The sequence below is a fragment of the Podarcis cretensis genome (genome assembly GCF_951804945.1).
Source record: "Podarcis cretensis genome assembly, chromosome: Z".
NCBI classification, from domain to species: Eukaryota; Metazoa; Chordata; class Lepidosauria; order Squamata; family Lacertidae; genus Podarcis; species Podarcis cretensis.
The window spans coordinates 17569869-17588099 of NC_137184.1; the positions used below are offsets into that span (position 1 = coordinate 17569869).

General features: G+C 45.6%; 1 protein-coding gene and 1 long non-coding RNA gene across 6 annotated transcripts in view; one reads left to right on the forward strand and one right to left on the reverse strand.

Moving 5' to 3' along the window:
- Window positions 1-4096: 4096 nt before the first annotated feature.
- On the reverse strand, window positions 4097-7763 carry LOC307207550. Of its 3 annotated transcripts, none has more exons than XR_013834708.1 (4): window positions 7489-7763; window positions 7025-7250; window positions 5649-6085; window positions 4097-4796 (listed from the first exon to the last, which is right to left on the reverse strand). It is a non-coding gene; the product is annotated as an uncharacterized lncRNA (long non-coding RNA). The 3 variants fall into 3 exon arrangements; XR_013834709.1 differs by having other exon boundaries at window positions 4097-4799; XR_013834710.1 differs by lacking the exon at window positions 5649-6085 and having other exon boundaries at window positions 4097-4799; window positions 7489-7762.
- Window positions 6400-18231, forward strand: part of COL5A1 (collagen type V alpha 1 chain) — a 181126-nt gene continuing 169294 nt past the window's right edge. For 2 of the 3 annotated variants that reach the window (XM_079961194.1, XM_079961196.1), the window contains exon 1: window positions 6400-7118. In XM_079961194.1, coding sequence (XP_079817320.1) covers window positions 7013-7118 — 106 coding nt within the window. In that variant the 5' untranslated portion in view covers window positions 6400-7012. The remainder of the gene's footprint in view (window positions 7119-18231) is intronic. The other variant, XM_079961195.1, reaches the window with a different exon arrangement.

Here is an 18231-nt window from a genome sequence, read left to right on the forward strand (position 1 = left end):
AAATTCCCAGAGATCTCTGGGAAGAGGTACTGGTGGTTAAACCACTCTGGAACTGTGAGAGGAGAATTGTCTTCCAACACTTCTCAGAACTTTAAATAAACTACAGCTCCCTGGATTCTTTGTGGGGGAGGCATGACTGTTTAAAGTGGAATTGTAACGCTTTCAATAGATAATGTGACCAGAGGCATAGCCAACATCCTCCTGTCAGCAGCAGTGGAGGAAGCTGCTTGGGCAACTGGGGCGCCACACCCATAGGGGCAGGTCTGCCTGCCTCCTCCCACTCAGCCGCCCTGAGGGGAGGCAGCAGGCAGACCATTTGGGCAGCACAGGAGAGAGGTGGCTCGGGCGCGTTGCAGGCACCGTGGTGAGTTCCACCCAGCGTTTTGTCACCCCCCTCAGTGGTGACACTCAGGGCAGACCGCACCCATGGCACCCCCCCTTCCCCCCTGTCAAATGTCAAAGAGAGAAATAATTATATGACTTTCCACAGAAGGCAATGCTGTATTGGGAAGTTTTTAATGTCTGGTGTTCTGTTGTGTTCGTTTATATTCTGTTGGAAGCCACCCAGAATGGATGGGGTAACCCAGTCAGATGGGCAGAGTATAAGTAATAAATTATCATCGTTGTCATCATCATCATCACTGCCTTACCCTGTCAGAACATTGGTCTACCAGCATCATAAACTCTGACAGGCTGAATGTGACTGAAAAACAGAAGCCACATTCCCAGAGAAGAAAACTTTGGAGAACTTGGAGGGTAGATTTTGGACCAGCATCTTACTCTTATGAGAATAGGAATCTGCCTAATGAGTCAAACCCTTGGTTTATCTGGCCGATTATTACCTACACTGACTGGCAGCAGTGGATTTCTGGGGTTTCAAACAGAGGACATGCCTCGCCCTCCTTTGGAAAGGCCACTGGGGACTGAGCCTGGGACCTCCTGCATGAAAAGATTGGGCCCTGGCACAGAGCTGTAGTCCATCCCCAAAATATAAAGTAAGATTCTAGTCATTTTTCTGAATAAAGAACAGAAGTTAGTAGGAAGGAAGGAACCTGCCTTATGCCAAGTCAGACTCTTGGTCCATCTAGCTCTGTATTGTTGATGCTGACTGGAAATGCCACCCTAGAGCTTCAAGTAAAGAAATTCCTAGTCCAAGCTGGAGATGCTATCGAGGCTCAAAGCTGGGATCTTCTGCATGCAAAGCAGGTGCTCAGCTTATGAGCCATGGCCCTTCCCCTGAAAATATAGATTCCAGTCTTCATGGTTCTGGATAAAGAACTGGATTAAAACAGGAGCATGGATCCATCCACCTCAATGCTGTCTACACTGAGCGGCGGCAGCTTTCTAGGCTGTCAGGCACAGTGCCTTCACCAGCCCTACCTGGAGATGCAATTGGGGATTGAATCTGGAGCCTACTGCACTAAAAGTTATTGTTGGCATTCATTGCTCTGCTTGTGGCCCCCAGGTTTCTCAGAAGGCAATGTGGCCCTCAGGATCAAAAAGTTCATCCACCTCTGTGCGAATGTGGATCTGTTTTGAGAGGTCAGTGGCTGGGCCCATGTTTGGCTTGCAAGAGGTCCCATGTTCAATTTCTGGTCTCTCCGGTTAGAAGAATAAATTGCCAGAAAATAGGAACAGAGGAAGTTGCTTTATAGTATGAGTCAGGCCTTTGGTCCATCCAGTTCAGTATTGTACTGAGGAGAAGGAGCAGCAGTGAGATCCCATGAGAATTTCATGACTACTCTCAAGACTTTGCTAGAAACTATCACTGCTTCACTATTCACCAGCAGCAGCAGCAGCAGCTGGAATGGAATGGGGTGAATGGTAAGGACATGGGTGTGTCACCCCCATGGGATTCCTCTGCCTGAGCCCTCTCCCTTAATCTGCATGATCCAGCAGGCTTTTCTGATCATAGAAGCATTATATTGTAGAGTTGGAAGGAATCCCATAGATCATCTACTCCAACCCCCCGCTGTGCAGGAACCTTAACTAATGCACCCATGACAGATGGCCATCCAACCTCTGCTTGAAACATCCAAGGAAGGAGTGTCCACCAGCTCTTCTCAGAGTTTATTCCACTGCCGAACAGCTTTTCCCACCTGAAAGTTCTTCCCCATGTTTAGTTGAAACCCGCTTTCTTGTAACTTGAAGCCATTGGTTCAGGTCCTACCCTGAGTCTATCTAGAAATACAGCTCTGTGGTCCTTAATCCCTTCATGTACTAACTAGCAGTTGTGCATAGTTATGCTTGACTGTCATCTCCCGTACTTTCCTGCTGACCAGTCTGTAGTCACCTGAGTCTTTTCCCTCCCCCCTTTTTAGAAGATGGGGACATTTGCCTGCCTCCAGTCTGCCGGGACCTCACCAGTTTTCCAAGAATTCTAAGATTACGTCCACAAGCTATATTAGAATCCTTGGTTGCAGCTCATCAGGCCCTGGAGACTTGAATTCTAGGTGATGTAGTTGGGTGATGTTCTTCTGCAAGCAGCAAAGGTGCTTCCAAAGCAGACCTCAGCAGGACTCGAACCCTCTTGCTCTAAGCAGGAATAAGTCCTCCAAGCCCTCCTGATATGTGTTTAATTAGGGTTTGAAAACCTCCCATTAATTTTTAGCACCGTCCCCAAATTGATTCAGACCTAGGCCAGATGTGGGTAGGGTGTTCCCCAAGGCTGGCCACAGATTTGGGGTCAGGAGGGTGTCCCTAGCTCTAGCTACCACCACCAGATGGATTATTAAGAATGAACACTGTGGTTGAAAACAGTTCACTAACGTAACAACTTCAGAAACCTGTGTAGGGTTGTTGCAAAGTATCAGCAGAGAGAGAGAGATGAAACTTTTTCTTTTTCTTTTGGCACTCAGACATCTCTCTGGCACAACAAACAGATTTCAGGTATGCGCAAATTCTGGATGATGGTTTGTCAAGAAATAAGCAAAATACACTAACATCCTATTCCACTTTGGTTGTTTTTATTTTATTGATTTGTTTGATTTGCTCCAACAAAATCTTTTTTTAAAACGAAAAAGAATAAAGGCTGTCCCCACTAGCAACTATCTTTGTCTCTGAAATGTCAGAGGGCGTGCAAATGAGGGTGTGGGTTTGCACATTTCTATGTAACTGGGACGCTCCTAAGGAGGTCAGTGACCCTTCGGGCTCAAGTGATCCTCTCCAGTGGGGAAGATTCCAGCTTTTACCACAACAAAACCATACATTTGACACACTGGAGAAATCAAGAGGGGAGTTGGCTGGGCTGCATTCGTGGCCTCTAAAATGACAGCATGCAGGTCCTGACCAACTTTGTGATTCACTTGATATTTGTCATTCTTCATCTCTCTCTCCATTTTTTTTTTTTTTGTCTCCAGATGTGGGGCAACTCCCCCGCCCCTCATTTTGGTCGGCACAAATAGCTCATTGTCTGGAATCATGACCTTTTCAGTTTAATGGCAAAGCACCAGCTACTGCAAAGGGAGATTTTGTGGATACCTTGATAGAGTCTCCATCAAAACTGTGCTGGAGATACAGTGGTGCCCCGCAAGACGAACGCCTCGCAAGACGGAAAACCCGCTAGACGAAAGGGTTTTCCATTTTGGAGGCGCTTCACAAAACGAATTTCCCTATGGGCTTGCTTCGCAAGACGAAAGTGTCTTGCGAGTTCCTGCGGGGTTTTTTCCCTCCCCCCCCCCTTTTCCTAAGCCGCTAAGCCGCTTAACAGCTGATCGCTAAAAGCCGCTAAGCCACTAATAGCGCTAATCCGCTAAGCTGTCAATGGGCTTGCTTCGCAAGACGAAAAAAATGCTATACGAAGAGCCTCACGGAACGGATTAATTTCATCTTGCGAGGCACCACTGTACTTCCCTTAGGGATACAGGGATGTGTGCATTTCAACTTCTCGTATTTAAAATCTTAACTTTGGTTCTCCGCATTTCCAACAACACTTGCATATTTTTTTTTAAAGTACACATGAAAATCCATGCATATGTTCATGTACATTTCACGTTCATACTTGGTTGAATGGGCTGCAGATCTTCTTATTCTCATATAATAAACATATCCAATAAGTCTCTCGCATCTTTTTTTCTGAAGCTTTGTACTCTACAAAAAAAAAAGGTGAATTAGAGGAGACACGATAGAAGTGAATGACATGGAGAAACTGGATAGAGAAAAGATTTTCTCCCTCTCTCATAACATTAGGACTTTGTGTGGGCATCCAATGAAACTGAATGTTGGAAGCTTAAGGACAGTAAACGAAAGGACTTCTTCACATAGCGCAGTTAAACTTTGGCACTTGGGCTGGATCTAGACACATCCAACGTTTCAGTTTAAAGAGTTGTGAATTTAAACAGGGAAAACAGGTAGAGAAAAATGGGATTCCACATCACCATCTGGTGGCTCAATGTTATATTGCGTATACAACGCATATAAATTGCTTTTCCTTTACCAGTCTAGCTGACTCCTTGCTCCCACAGGAGGCACTGATGGTCACCAACTAGGATGGCTTTAAGAGATTATTTGACAAATTCATGAAGGAACAGAAGGCTATTGATGGCTACTAGTCACAATGGCTATGCTCCACCCACATGGTTGGAGGCAGCGATGCTTCTGAATACCAGTTGCTGGAAACAACAGCGGGAGAGAGTGCTCTTGTGATTGGTTCCTGCTTGTGAGCTTCTTCCTATCGGGGCATCTGGTTGGCCACTCTGAGAACAGGCTGCTGGACTAGATGGGCCATTGGCTTGATCCAGCAGACTCTTTGTATTTTCCATCTCAGCTGTTGGGGGAAGTATGTTTCTGTATACCAGCTGCTAGAAATCAAAGCAGAGGAGAATGTTTCTGTTGCATTCAGTGCTGGAGAAAAGCTAATACATTTCATTCTGTTGAATTTGTAGTTAATGCAAGTTTTACTTTAAACCACCAGCGGGCATTGCTTGTGTAGTAATCTAGCCAGCATTAGTTTGTAGCTCTCTGTTTAAGTTAACTCCACCCCCAAAAGCTGAGCTATTAAAAAAAATTCTCTCCACTTGTTGAGGCAAAATGTCTGCTGTTTCTCTATCTCATCTCCACTCATCCTATAAACAGTTCCTGCATGAATAAAACCTTCGAACTCCAGAAACCATAAGTGATCTAATTCTCCAAGGTGCAAGCTCTCCTAGCAGGTTTTGGGCCCAGACATTGATTTAGAACTCCAAACAAAGTTTCCCTGAATTTTCCCTTCCAAAAGCCTTTTCATCTAAGCTGCCCTTCTCCAACAAGAAAGCAAAAAAGAAGAGGAGTGGATTTCAAGTGAAGTGAAGAGAAGCAGGTGGTGAGAAAAAAAATAAAATGGTCTAGAAAGAAAAGAGCAGGCTGCAAGATCTGCTAACACTTATATCCTGCTTATGGCCTTTTTTTTTTTTTTTTGGGTATCTGTTCAGCCACTGTAAGAACAGGATGTTGGACTAGATGGGCCATTGGCCTGATCCAGTAGGATCTTCTTAACTATTAAGTTATTATTATTTATTAAATTTGTATACCACCCTTCACCTGTAGATATCAGGGCAGTTAACAACATAAAAATAGAAGCAAAACCACAAAATACGTAATAAAAAACTAAAACAAAACAATAACCACCCTCACCCTCTCCCACAAACACATTAAACAGAATACAGTGGTACCTTGGTTTTTGAATGTCTCGGAAGTTGAACATTCTGGTTTTCGAACGCCAAAAACCTGGAAGTAACTGCATCGGTTTTCGAATGCTTTTCGGCTTCCGTATTGAGTTTTCTGTAAGTAAATGCTTCCGAAAGTAACTGCTTCAGTTTTCGAACGTTTCATAAGTCGAACCATCTTCTGGAATGGATTATGTTTGAAAACCGAGGCACCGCTGCAAACGATGTTACTGAGCCAAAGGCTTGGTTGAAGCGGAACATTTTAGCCTGGTGTCTAAAGGTGTATAATGAAGGTGCCAGGTGAATGTCCCAGGGGTGAGCATTCCACAAACAGGGAACCAATGCATAAAAGGCCCGTTCTCATGTTGCCACCCTCTGGACTGCTCATGGAGAAGGCATATGAAGAATGGCCTTACATGATGATCACAGGGCTTGGTAGGTTCCTATGGAGAAAGTCAGATTTTGTAGATTTCTACATTGCTGGCTGGGAAACAGCCTTCCCTGCCATCATGGCCAACTGCTGCCAGCCAGTGCAAACAGTACTCAGCTAAACAGATGAAATCTCTGTCTCTTCTACCCCCATGTTTGTTCATTTTGCTCTGTGATTTTATTTGAATGCATCATTTTTTAAATGCACGATTTTTTATTTTCAAATGCATCACTTTTAATGCATCAATTCTCCAGCGACTTGATTTAAACTTCCCGCTGGGGTCTCCTCTGCCTGCCTGTTCTCACGCCCTAGTTGGAGGGGGAGCTTGAAAGGGTGGGGAAGACAGGCCTCTCTCTTTGCCACACACACAAAATTTTCTTTGCAAACTCCTTCCCTCGCCTCCCCCTCCCATCTGCGGAGAAGGGAAGAAGAGGCGGGGATTAGGGCTCTTCCGAGATCCTGATTGGCCGAGGCACTTCTGGATTGACATCCTATCCTCATCTGCTCTAAGAGGAGAAAGAGGAGAAGGAGGAAAGAAAAAAGTTTCACTCCCAGATCAGAGAAGGGAAAGGGGAACATCACGGTGTAGAAAGTCATCCCCGGAAGGCAGATCAAGCAGAGGGCCACTGGCAGAGGTGGAAGAGGACAGCAGTGGGCTCCCTTAAGGAAAGAAAGGAACGGCCGATCTTCCAAGCAAAGCAGCCACCAAGCAAACTTTTTGCAGACTTTTTGGAGAAGAGGCAGAGCAGCTGGAAGGAGACGTCCAGTCTCCTCCTCTTCCATCCCAAGCATCCAAACTCATGGCTTCGTAAAGAGAACATTCCTTAGGGGGGTGGGGAGGGATATATATTAAAAGAAAGAAAGAATATTCCACCAGGCTTGAGGCTGCGTCTTTTGCACAAGCAAAATAATAATTATCCCTGTTTTGTCTCGGTGGACGATGGATACTCACACAAGATGGAAAAGGAGGACTTGGGTGATGAGGTCCATTCACCCTTGGAGTCTAGTAATGTGTCTTCTCTATTCAGTAGCCCAGAGCCACGCAGGTAAGTGGGACCAACAACTCAATTGTTTTTGCTATAGATGCAGATTGTTTATTTTACTTCTTTTTATTTTTAAAGAGTTTTTGCCCTCGGGTCACGCAATTATTTTTTCCCCATCGTGTTCATACATGATTCCTAGAGGGAAAGGTTTGAGGCAGTGCTTAGATTTGGAATTGCCACACACACACACACACACACACACACAGTATATATATGCAGTAGCAACTGAAAGAGATGCAGGAGCAAATCTAGGTTTTGCACTGTTTTTGCACTATCATAAATAATTTTAGCAGCCTCAGTCCTTTGAATGCCGTTTATCAAGGGCTGGGACGGGCAAAAGGAGAAAACTTCAGAAATGCAAAGTGTTTCTTACCCGTTTCTAGGGAGGGAGAAAGGTTTCTTGCGGAAGATGATCTATACAGTTTGCAAAGGTCTGTTGCTTGGGATTATCTCTCCGTAGCGTAACTGTGTCCAGCTGCAAACTCCCGCCCCCCGCCCCGCTCCTGAGGAACAATCTGGGGATCAAAGGCAGGAACTTTGCAAACTCAAATGAACTTAGAAAACAGACGCCCCCTAATGTGCCTTAAGTGAACTTTATGGAAACAAATTCTTGCGTCTAAAACTCAGAGCGGGTCAGTGAGACCAACGCAGGAAATCATGTTACTCCAGTCCCAGATCTGGGTTTCATGAAAGAAGCCCAAAAATGTTCCATGATCTGTGTTGCCTTTGACTGGTGGGTGGTGGAAGAGATGTTTTCTTACTGTTACACCTGGATAGAAACCAGATCAGCCAGACTGTTCCAATAAGGATATCTTTGGAACAGTATTACGTTTTGTTTTTCAAAGAAACAAGTTGGACTGTTAGTTTTGAGATTGGAAAATGCCATGAAGTGAAATATTTGCGATAAACATTTGTTCTGGGCTTCCTACTGCTTCTTATGTATGTACAGTATTTACAAAGTGCCGGCGATGGGTCTGGAGACTTGTAGAGAAGAAAGAGGAAAGTCTCTGCTGCCTTAGGAAATAACAGGAGGGAGTGATGAGCAGAGACACCTGTATTATAGTGGGTTGGAGTCCATAACCCTTGGGGATCCCTTCAAATGGTTTGCTTTGGATTCAGTTACAGCAAGGTTTATTGCAAGTCATAAGAACATAATAAGATCCTGCTGCTGCTGATTCCCCATCTAGTTCAGCATCCTATTATCACAGTGCCTGTCAGATGCCCTTAATGCAAAATCCACAAACGGGACCCAAGCAGGACATAGGCTCACAAAGGCTACGCTCCCTTAGTGGTTTCTTATCAGATTCTTAGAATAGATACATTCATGGAGGACAACGCTATCAGTGGCTACTAACCATGATGCTCCATGTTGGATCTCTGGTACTGGGGCAGTATGCCTCTGAATGCCAGTTCCTCTCGTTTCTGCAGGCAGTAGTGCTGGAAGGTTGTTGGTAGTGTATAAAACAAGCTCTTTACATAGGGCTGACCCTCAAACTGGGGCTCTACATTTGCATGCTCTGCTTTGCATGCAGAAGGTCCTGGGTTCAATCTATGCCCGCATCTCCAGGTAGGGCTAGGGAATGCCTCATCATAGATACCCTGGGAAGCTGCTGCCAGTCAGTGTAGACAACACTGAAGGAGATGGACCAACAGATCTGACACTTGGTATAAGACAGGCTCCTATTTATAATCCAAAACAATGAGGATTAGAATCTTGCTCTATTGTAGAGAAAGGGCGGTAGCTCCAGGGTAGAGCATCTGCTTTGCTTTGCTTCCAGGAGTCCCCAGGTTCAGTTCCTGCTGGAAACTCCAGGTAGGACTTGGAATGTTCCCCACCTGAAACCAGTTAGTGCAGATGGTCCTGAGCTAGAGAGACTAATAGTCTGACTCAGGATAAGGCAGCTTCCTGTGGTCCTATGTTCAGAAGTTGTTGCGCTCCATCATCCTTGCTCATTGGACATGTAGGCTGCTGAGCCTACTGGCAGCTTCTGTGGGGGCTGCTGGGAGTTATACTCTAGCCGTAATTAGATGGCACCAGGTTGGGAAGGCTGCTTTATGAGTTGTTTGACAGTGTGGCTGGGCGATATATTGTCCAAAACTGTTTTGAAGTCCAATGTCATGATATCAGTTTCATAATTTTTGACCTGGCAATATATCATGAATAAGGGTGTGTGTGTGTGTGTGTGTGTGCGCGCGCGCGCACTATGCAAAAATCACAATGCAGGAAAAAGTGTGAAGCCAGCCTCTACATAGCTTCATCCTTATTTCAAACATCATGATATATCTGTATATCACAATGTATAGCTAGTGAAATAGCATGATGTTGAAAACCAGATATTGCCCAGCTTTATTCAACAGTGGAACAAACAAGAAAGTTTATCCTTTGTTGGAGGTTTTTAAACAGAGGTTGGGTAGCCATCTGCCAGGGGTTCTTTAGCTGTGAATCCTTCATTGCAGGGGATTGGGCTAGATGATCCTTGGGGACCCCTCCCAAATCTACAATTCCATGTTTCTATGACCTCATTTATCGTTTTGCCTTACTGGAAAGCCTCTGGACTCTAGAGAATTCTGGAGACCCTTATGGGTATTCTGCTGTGGAGCCCTGGCATGGGCTGCAGCATCTCTCCTAGATTCTACAATCCATGCCAGAATTTTTGGCAGGACAGACCCTGTTTGCTAACACTTTTTGGAGAGGAATCCAGTGGTGTCCCTAAGAGTGACTTGTCAAGAACCATCCAGTGAGTTTCATAACTGCACTAGGAACACAGGAACACAGGGATCCATTTTCTACCACTGGTCCAGCTACCTCAATACCATCTATGCTAGCTGGCAGCAGCTCTGCAGGGCTTCAGGCAGGGGCAGAGCATGTTTTCATAGCCCCTGGGTGGTACACATGTACCGGAGGGTGCAGAGGGCAAACAGCTGCTGCATGCTAGCCCAGCCCTTGCTGCTGATGCTGCTAGAGCAACACCAACCCATGAGCCACTTTTCGAGTCTGGGATCTGGGGAGGGTGGCATGAGGGTGAGGCTGGGATTGAAGGGCACATAGTATCCTTCTCACACTGCCTGCCCTGAGCAGCTCTAGATCCCAGCCTCCTAAAGTGGTGCAGGGCTGGCTCAGGGAGGGTGGCATGAGCAACCAGCAGCTCCCCCACCTGCTACTTCCCTGGGCATTCCTGAACCTATCTGGAAATGCCACCAGGGACCAGGGACTTCTTTGTGCAAAGCAGGTGCTTTGCCATTGAGCTATGGAGGTCCCCAGTTCCCCTTCCCAGAGCTACAATTTCAAGAGCTGTTTAACTGTCAATCCCTCTTCATGGGGAACTCTGGGAAATGTAGTTCTGGGAGAAGAAGCAGGGTTCTACCACTTCTCACCACCCTGAACAAACTACAGCTCCCAGGATGCTTTAGGAGAAGAAGCCATGAATGTTTAAAGTGGCATTTGATGTGAAATGTGGCCTTGGTCACCCACACCAAATCCAAGCTGTCTTGCAAAATAAACGAAACTGAAGGGAAAGAAATGTGATTCCCATTTCCTTCAGCTTTACCCCCACTGTGTGCCAGGCGTCCAGATGTGACAGATGAAAGGCTCTGAGTAGGCCTGCATGGGGGGGGGAAGGGGGGGCTCTGGGGAGTGACCTAATATTACAGGCTTGCGGTCCTGGTCCTGTAGGGTGCCAACTTACAAAGTTAAAACCCTCAGCGACTACCGAATAGAGCTTTGTGTTGGGAGAATCCCGCCCACACAGCTTTTAGGCTTTCTGCAGACAGCAGTTGTTGGAAATATTTTCATATGTAGTACAAGATGCATTTCTCATCCTTAGCTCTTTGCCATGACTTTGTTAGGCAAAAGCACATAATCTGCAACCAGAGGCTGCAGGCTAAATGGTTATTTTTTTAAAATGCAGCTTCTCCATTGCAAATGATATTCAGAAGAAAAACTTCCAAGTGGAGTGTCCTGCATGCAAGAGATTCCCATCAGGGCATCTGGTTGGCTCCTGTGCATAGGCACCATCTAGGGTGGGCCTGGGGTCCCCCCCAATTTAAGGCAGGGGGCCACATCTCCCCAAAATCTGCAGGGGAGTGAAAACATGCCCCATTACATGCTTACATTAACCAAGCAGTCCGTGTGGCATACTTGCGTCACTCACGCCTGCCCTGTGGCATATGCGCGACACGTCAGCACATTATGCGATCTGCGCGCATGATGTCATCATGTCACATGGTGTGCTGACGTCACTCATGCACATCGCGTGGCACCAGCCCCTTCAATTGCGGGGGCAAGGCGGCACACTTGCTGCTGTGAGAACAGGATGCTGGACCAATGATCCAGGAACCAGGCTCTTTTTGTGTTTCACAAAGAGGTGTCTTAAATTCTCCCATGGGAAAGCCAATCAGAAGCCGTGCTTTGGTTTCTGAATGTTTTGGAAGTCGAATGGCCTTCCGGAACGGATTCCATTCGACTTCCAAGGTACGACCATATTTGTGTATCTGCTTGTAAATCTACTGAAGAATAAAATAAAATAAAATCGAGATTAAGGGGGTGTCTCAAGACAGTGGTGTGTGCATGTGTTGTGTCCTGTTTGTGCAGTGGTGGTGACACCCAACCTTCTTCTCTGTGCTGGGGGTGGGGAATGGGGAGTGAGAAGTGCCCCTATTTTCATCCAAAGAATGTTGGAGTGTATGAAACCTTAAAAAGAGTAAGGACTATCATTGGGTTATCTGGACCCTTCTTGAAGTAGCTGTGGAAAGAGATTAGAATCAACCAAGATGGAAACAGACTCAGCCTCCAGACAAATGGGATATACTGTTAAGATGCCTTCGGCTGAGTCATTGTGGGTGTGAATTTGCTTCTGTTTAACTTGGGTCATTCCCCATGTGTGAAGATAGGCTTGGGAAACTGGAGAGGTGATGATGTCACAGGGGCAGCCCTGGGGCTTGTCTGGGGCGACAGACTCCCTCTCCAAAGATGGGCATTCCGAGGCATGGAAACCTCAGTCAATGCTGTGTTGTTAATTCTAGTGATTTCCCAGCAAAGTGTTTGTTCTGAGCAGGATATGATTGAAACATATCAGGTGAATAATTGAAAGCATCCCTCTGCCTGTTGTGACTTTGGATAGAGTTCACTGTATGGCTTGCAGCATAACACTTGCCTGGGGGTGGGGATCCTGGGATAGATAGGGCTGTTGTTTGGTGGGTAGAGCACCTACTTTGCACACAGGAAGTCAGAACCATAGAGACTAGGATTTTACTTTATTTTTAGGAGAGTAGCCATAGTTCAGTTGTACAACACCTGATGCTACAATGAACACTGGACCTTCTTCGGTGACCAAGTCTCTGCATCAGCTCAAATTCCACTGTACATGCCTCCACAGCTCTCTTTCTGCATTATCCAACTCCCCATTGCTTTGAATTGTATTTTGTGCCTATCTTTGGGGCTGGTGGGAGAAACAACTCCATTTTGTTTCATTTTACCAATGTTTGATTTGCGTGGCTTTGTCCACTCTCAGCTTCATTGTCCAAGTGTCACAAGGCCTGCATCAGCATCCCAAAGACATTCTGAGGAGTCAGATGACTCCCAGGTAGCTGGCAAATAAATTCAATTCAGTTCTGCTTTTATAGCAACTCAGTATTTTAGTGTGGCAGCACCTACACTTTGGAACTCCCTGCCTATTGATGTCATGCTGTACTCTTCCCTGTACAATTTGCAATGCCTGCTAAAAATATTTTGTTTGGGCAAGACTACCCACATGCTTAAAGGATGCGGGTGGCGCTGTGGGTTAAACGACAGAGCCTAGGGCTTGCCAATCAGAAGGTTGGCGGTTCGAATCCCTGCAATGGGGTGAGCTCCCGTCGCTCGGTCCCTGCTCCTGCCAACCTAGCAGTTCGAAAGCATGTCAAAGTGCAAGTAGATAAATAGGTACTGCTCCGGCGGGAAGGCGTTTCCATGCGCTGTTCTGGTTTGCCAGAAGCGTCTTAGTCATGCTGGCCACATGACCCGGAAGCTGTATGCCAGCTCCCTCGGCCAATAAAGCGAGATGAGCGCTGCAACCCCAGAGTCGGTCACGACAGGACCTTATGGTCAGGGGTCCCTTTACATTTACCTTTGCCCAGATGCTTAGAAAATGTATATAAGTTTTTATCTGTTTTTTAGGCTATTTTTCAAAAGTCTTAAATTATTGCTGTTAATTATTATTACTAATAATCTTATTGTTTTATCTTTTTGTAAACTTATTTGAGGTTGTGTTTTTTTTACTACCAAGCTCTGTATAATTTTTACAAAACAAATAAATACAAACCTACCTAGTTTGCATATTCTGAAACAATATGCAAACCGAAATACAGCCATCCTTTGCAATTCACACTTTCCTGAATTTTGTTATCCCATTTTCCAGCCAAGCAATAAGGTCAGTGGTTCAAATCCCTGCGACGGGGTGAGCTCCCGTTGCTTGGTCCCTGCTCCTGCCAACCTAACAGTTTGAAAGCACATAAAAGTGCAAGTAGATAAATAGGTACCACTCCGACGGGAAGGTAAATGGCGTTTCCATGCGCTGTTCTGGTTCGCCAGATGTGGCTTAGTCATGCTGGCCACATGTCCCGGAAGCTGTACGCTGGCTCCCTCGGCCAGTAAAGTGAGATGAGCGCCGCAACCCCAGAGTCATCTGCGGCTGGACCTAACGGCCAGGGGGCCCTTTACCTTTGCCTAGTGCTGGGTGACATCTCGTTTTCAACCTTCACGGTTTTTCCCACATTGTGATTTTTGCATAGTGCGTGCCCACACACGCATCATGATTAATGATATATTGCCAGGTCAAAAATTATGAAACTGAAATCATGAAAAACCAGTTTTGGACTATATATCACCCAGCCCTAGTGTATACTAGGATAAAGGGTTTATACATTGCATATATGCATGAAAACCATTTCCCACATTCATTGCAAGATCACTTCCCCTATTATAATGGATGTTTGTATGAACATCCATTATAATAGGGGAAATGGTTTTGCAAAAAATAAATAAATGTTTATGTCAGGCAGATGTGTGTACATATTGAGAAATTCCTGCTAAAATTCTGGTTCATGAAATTCATGATGGCTGTTAAAAAAGAAAACCATATAGTGCAAGCTGATGTAGAGGTGGGGAGAACTTTAGAATGGAAGAATGGGTAACTTAAATCAACAGATTTTGGAATTCACAGGCTGATAACAGAGCTGAGTGTGACTGAGATCTCAATGCCGTGTGAAGCTGAATGTTGGAATATCCAGGACAGATAAAAGAAAGCCCCTCTTCATGTAGCGACTAGTCATTGAAGGCAATGATGGCCACCCAACCTGGATAGCTTTAAAAGAGGATTGAATAAATTCATGGAGGAGAGGGCTATTCGCAACCACTAGGCATGATGGCTGAGCTCTGCCTCCATAGACAGAGGTGGTATGGCTCTGAATACCAGTTGCTGGGAAGTGCTAGTGGGGAGAGTGCTGTTGCACTGAGGTCCTGCTTGCAGAATTCCCATTGAGGCATCTGGAGGCTGCTGTGAGAACAGGACTCTGGAATAGATGGGCCACTCGCCTGATCCATTCGCCAGCAAGCCTCCCCCTTATAAAGAGACAGACAGTCAGGTCAGGTATCCATAGCAGAGACCAGAGTAGGAATAGCCGCTGGGAGGAGCGCAGAGAGAAGAAATGCAATGGTGCATCTGCATCTGCACAAACAGATGCCCTCATCTGCCCCAGCTGCAACAAAACATGTGTCTCCCATATCGGTCTCTGCAGCCACAGCAGGTGCTGTAACTTTCCAGCACTTTGACTTTACCTCCGATGGTGCACTCTTCAATTGTCTCCTGAGACAAACAGATACCAACTAACAACTAAGTTCTTAAGGTAATCTGTATTTGGGTAGGATTTGGCTCCTTGAGTGCTGAAAGTCTGCCTCAGCAGGATATAATCCAAAAGGACATTGACCCAGATTTGTTATCTGGGCTGGGATTCTGGGACTCATGGCGGTGTCTGCTTGAGGGGTGAGAGACAGCCTGTTCCACTCTGTTTGTTTGACTGTGCTCTGGTATCCAGGAAACAGATCTGGAGCAGAGGTATAGAAGAAGGCAGTGCAGAAAGGGAGCCAAAGGCAATGCAAACTCTGCCAAGGAGGTCTTGGCCATGGTGCTCTGACTCCCTGGCCACTCCTTGTTGGCTGTCAATGCTAGGGTCTGATAAGGGTCAGGAAGCGTGTGCAGAGTGCATTCAAGAAGACAGGGCTTGGATCTAACTGCATCCCGATCAGAGAGCTTTTAGGAGAGGATGGTGGGGATGTCCTGCCTCCTTATCTGAGTTGTTGAGGTCCCTCATTCTTGACCTAAAGGATATGGCTTCTGTTTGTGTGACACTGAACATTACCAGGCATGTTTGTGTTTGGATTAATTGCATTTGAGATCCTGGGAGCTTTGATTCCTATTGTGGACCATCAGAGCTAGTGGTTTTCCTTGGTACATTCTGAACAGAGCTAAAATGGAGACTCTTCCCTCACTCAACCATATTATCTGAGCCTTGTGGAATCATAAAAAAAAACAGCAACTGGTATTCAGAGGCATACTGCCTCCATCAGGGGAGTGCAATTTCTTACAAGTCTGTTTCTTCATTCAGGAGAAAATGCTGAATTGTCCCTTAGAACATAAGATAAGTCTGCTAGTTTGGGCCAGTGCAATCTATTCCAGCATCTTCCTGCTCTTTCCAGCAACTGGAATTCAGAAGCATTTACAGCAACTTCCTACTGAAGCACATGCATATATAAAATAAGAATTCAGAATACTCCCAGTTTTTAACATATCCTCCAAAATTTCATCAACGAAACTGAGGATGTCAAGGAAAGAATGGAGCTGGAGAGCTCAGTGTAATTTCACCTAAAACTGAATGGCCACAACCTAAGTAAAGGGAAAAGGGACCCCTGACCATTAGGTCCAGTCGTGACCAACTCTGGGGTTGCGACGCTCATCTCGCTTTATTGGCCAAGGGAGCTGGCGTACAGCTTCCAGGTCATGTGGCCAGCATGACTAAGCCGCTTCTGGCGAACCAGAGCAGCACACGGAAACACCGTTTACCTTCCTGCCTACCTATTTATCTACTTGCACTTTGAAGTGCTTTCGAACTGCTAGGTTGGCTGGAGCAGGGACTGAGCAACGGGAGCTCACCCCATCGCGGGGATTCGAACCGCCGACCTTCTGATTGGCAAGTCCTAGGCTCTGTGGTTTACCCCACAGCGCCACCCGCGTCCCTAAGTAAAGGGTAAAGGGACCCCTGACCATTAGGTCTAACCTTTAAAAGAGAATGAGATAAATTCATGGAAGAGGAGGCTTTCGATGGCTACTATAAGGCAACAATGCTTCTGAATTCAAGTTGCTGGAAGCCACAGGAGGGGAGAAGGCTCATGTACTCTAGTTCTGCTTGAGAGTTTCCCACTGGGGCATCTGGTTGGCCACTGTGAGAAAAGGATGCTGGACTCGATGGTCCATTGGCCTGATCCAGCAGACAGGCTCTTTTTATGTCCTTATGAGCAAGTAACTCCAGATGTGCAAAGCAGCTGACCCAAGTAACTGTAAGTGACTATATGCCAAGTAAATAACATGGTGTATATGCAGGTCAAGGCTGGCCAGAGCACTTCTCTCCAGATGTGTGGACCACAAGTCCTACCTGCCTTGCCTAGTCTTGACTAGGGCTGGGTGATAGCTGGCTTTCAAAAATGTCACATACCAATATATCATGATGTCTGAAATAAGAATGGAACAGAATATGTTATCCTTGGGATATGTGTGTGTGTGTTTGAAAAATGAGACATTTTTGTGGCAAGACGTAAAACAGTAAAATACAGCTCAATAATTGGAAACAGGACTCTCCTGGAGGGAGCTTTGTTGCAGCTTTATTTCACGGTACTCGGGAGTTGACGTATAAAATGAACTTCTGTTCCGATGTCCGATTCCTGGCTCAAAATAGCAAGGGGAGAGAGTTTCTGTTGCTCAGATCCTGCTTGTGAGTTTCCGACAGGTTGGCCACTGTGAGAAGTGGATATTGGTCTAGATGTGCCATTGGCATGATCTAGCAGGACTCTAATTATGTTCCTCCTCCACTGTTGAAGCCAGAATGCCTCTGAATACCAGTTGCTAAGAACCACAGGCGGGAAGAGTAGCCCTTGTGCCCAGATCTTGCTTGTAGGTTTCCCATAATAGCCATTTGGTTGGCCACTGTGAGAACAGGAGGCTGGACTAAATGCACCCGCCACCCCTTTGGCCTCACTCAGTAGCCACGTTCTTCTTACCCTCTTATCACATACACACAGAATTCAGGTTACTAAACTGGCATGCCCCCCAACATTTTGGGAGGGCAAATCAGGGCACACACACACACATCATGAGTCATGATATATTGCCAGGTCAAAAATTCTGAAACCAATATCACAATATGAACTTCAAACCGGTTTTGGATGATATATTGATATATTGCCCAGACCTAAAACACACACACACACACATTTTATGACCAGCTCTGACTGCTTAGGACCATTTATTATTTTGAGCTAAAATGCATGATTCAGAGTAACATGGGGAACTAATTCTCTCTCTCCCCACCCCCAGTTAGATTCCTTTTGGGAGGCTGATGTCATCATTTTTCAACAGGGTAGCTGGCAAGTATTGGGCCTGCCAGAAGTGACAGCCTTTATTCCAAAGGAGAGCAAAAAGTGTTCAGTAGGACAATCTGTCAAAATTGAAAATAATAGTTGCTGGATTAATATTTTTCTTAAAGAGGGCATCCATAACATTCAGCTTGTCCATGATATTCTCAGATTCCTCTAAATAAAAATAAAATCTGGCAACCATATCAGAAAACTTGAGTCAGCAAAAATAAACCCAGGCAGGCTTGGAGCTGGATCAGTGGTCTCCACAATTTGACTTGTGTTGCACTTGATTAAAGGACTGGGAGTAAGATAAACTTTTTTGTTTTTAATTTCCTGCCCCCAAAGCATCTTTTTTTTAAAAAAAAATATTTTATTTTTTTTTGCATGACTTTAGAAAACCATTAATCAAAATGGGAGCATGAGGCTTCGGGGAGATGGAAAGGGGTATATTTG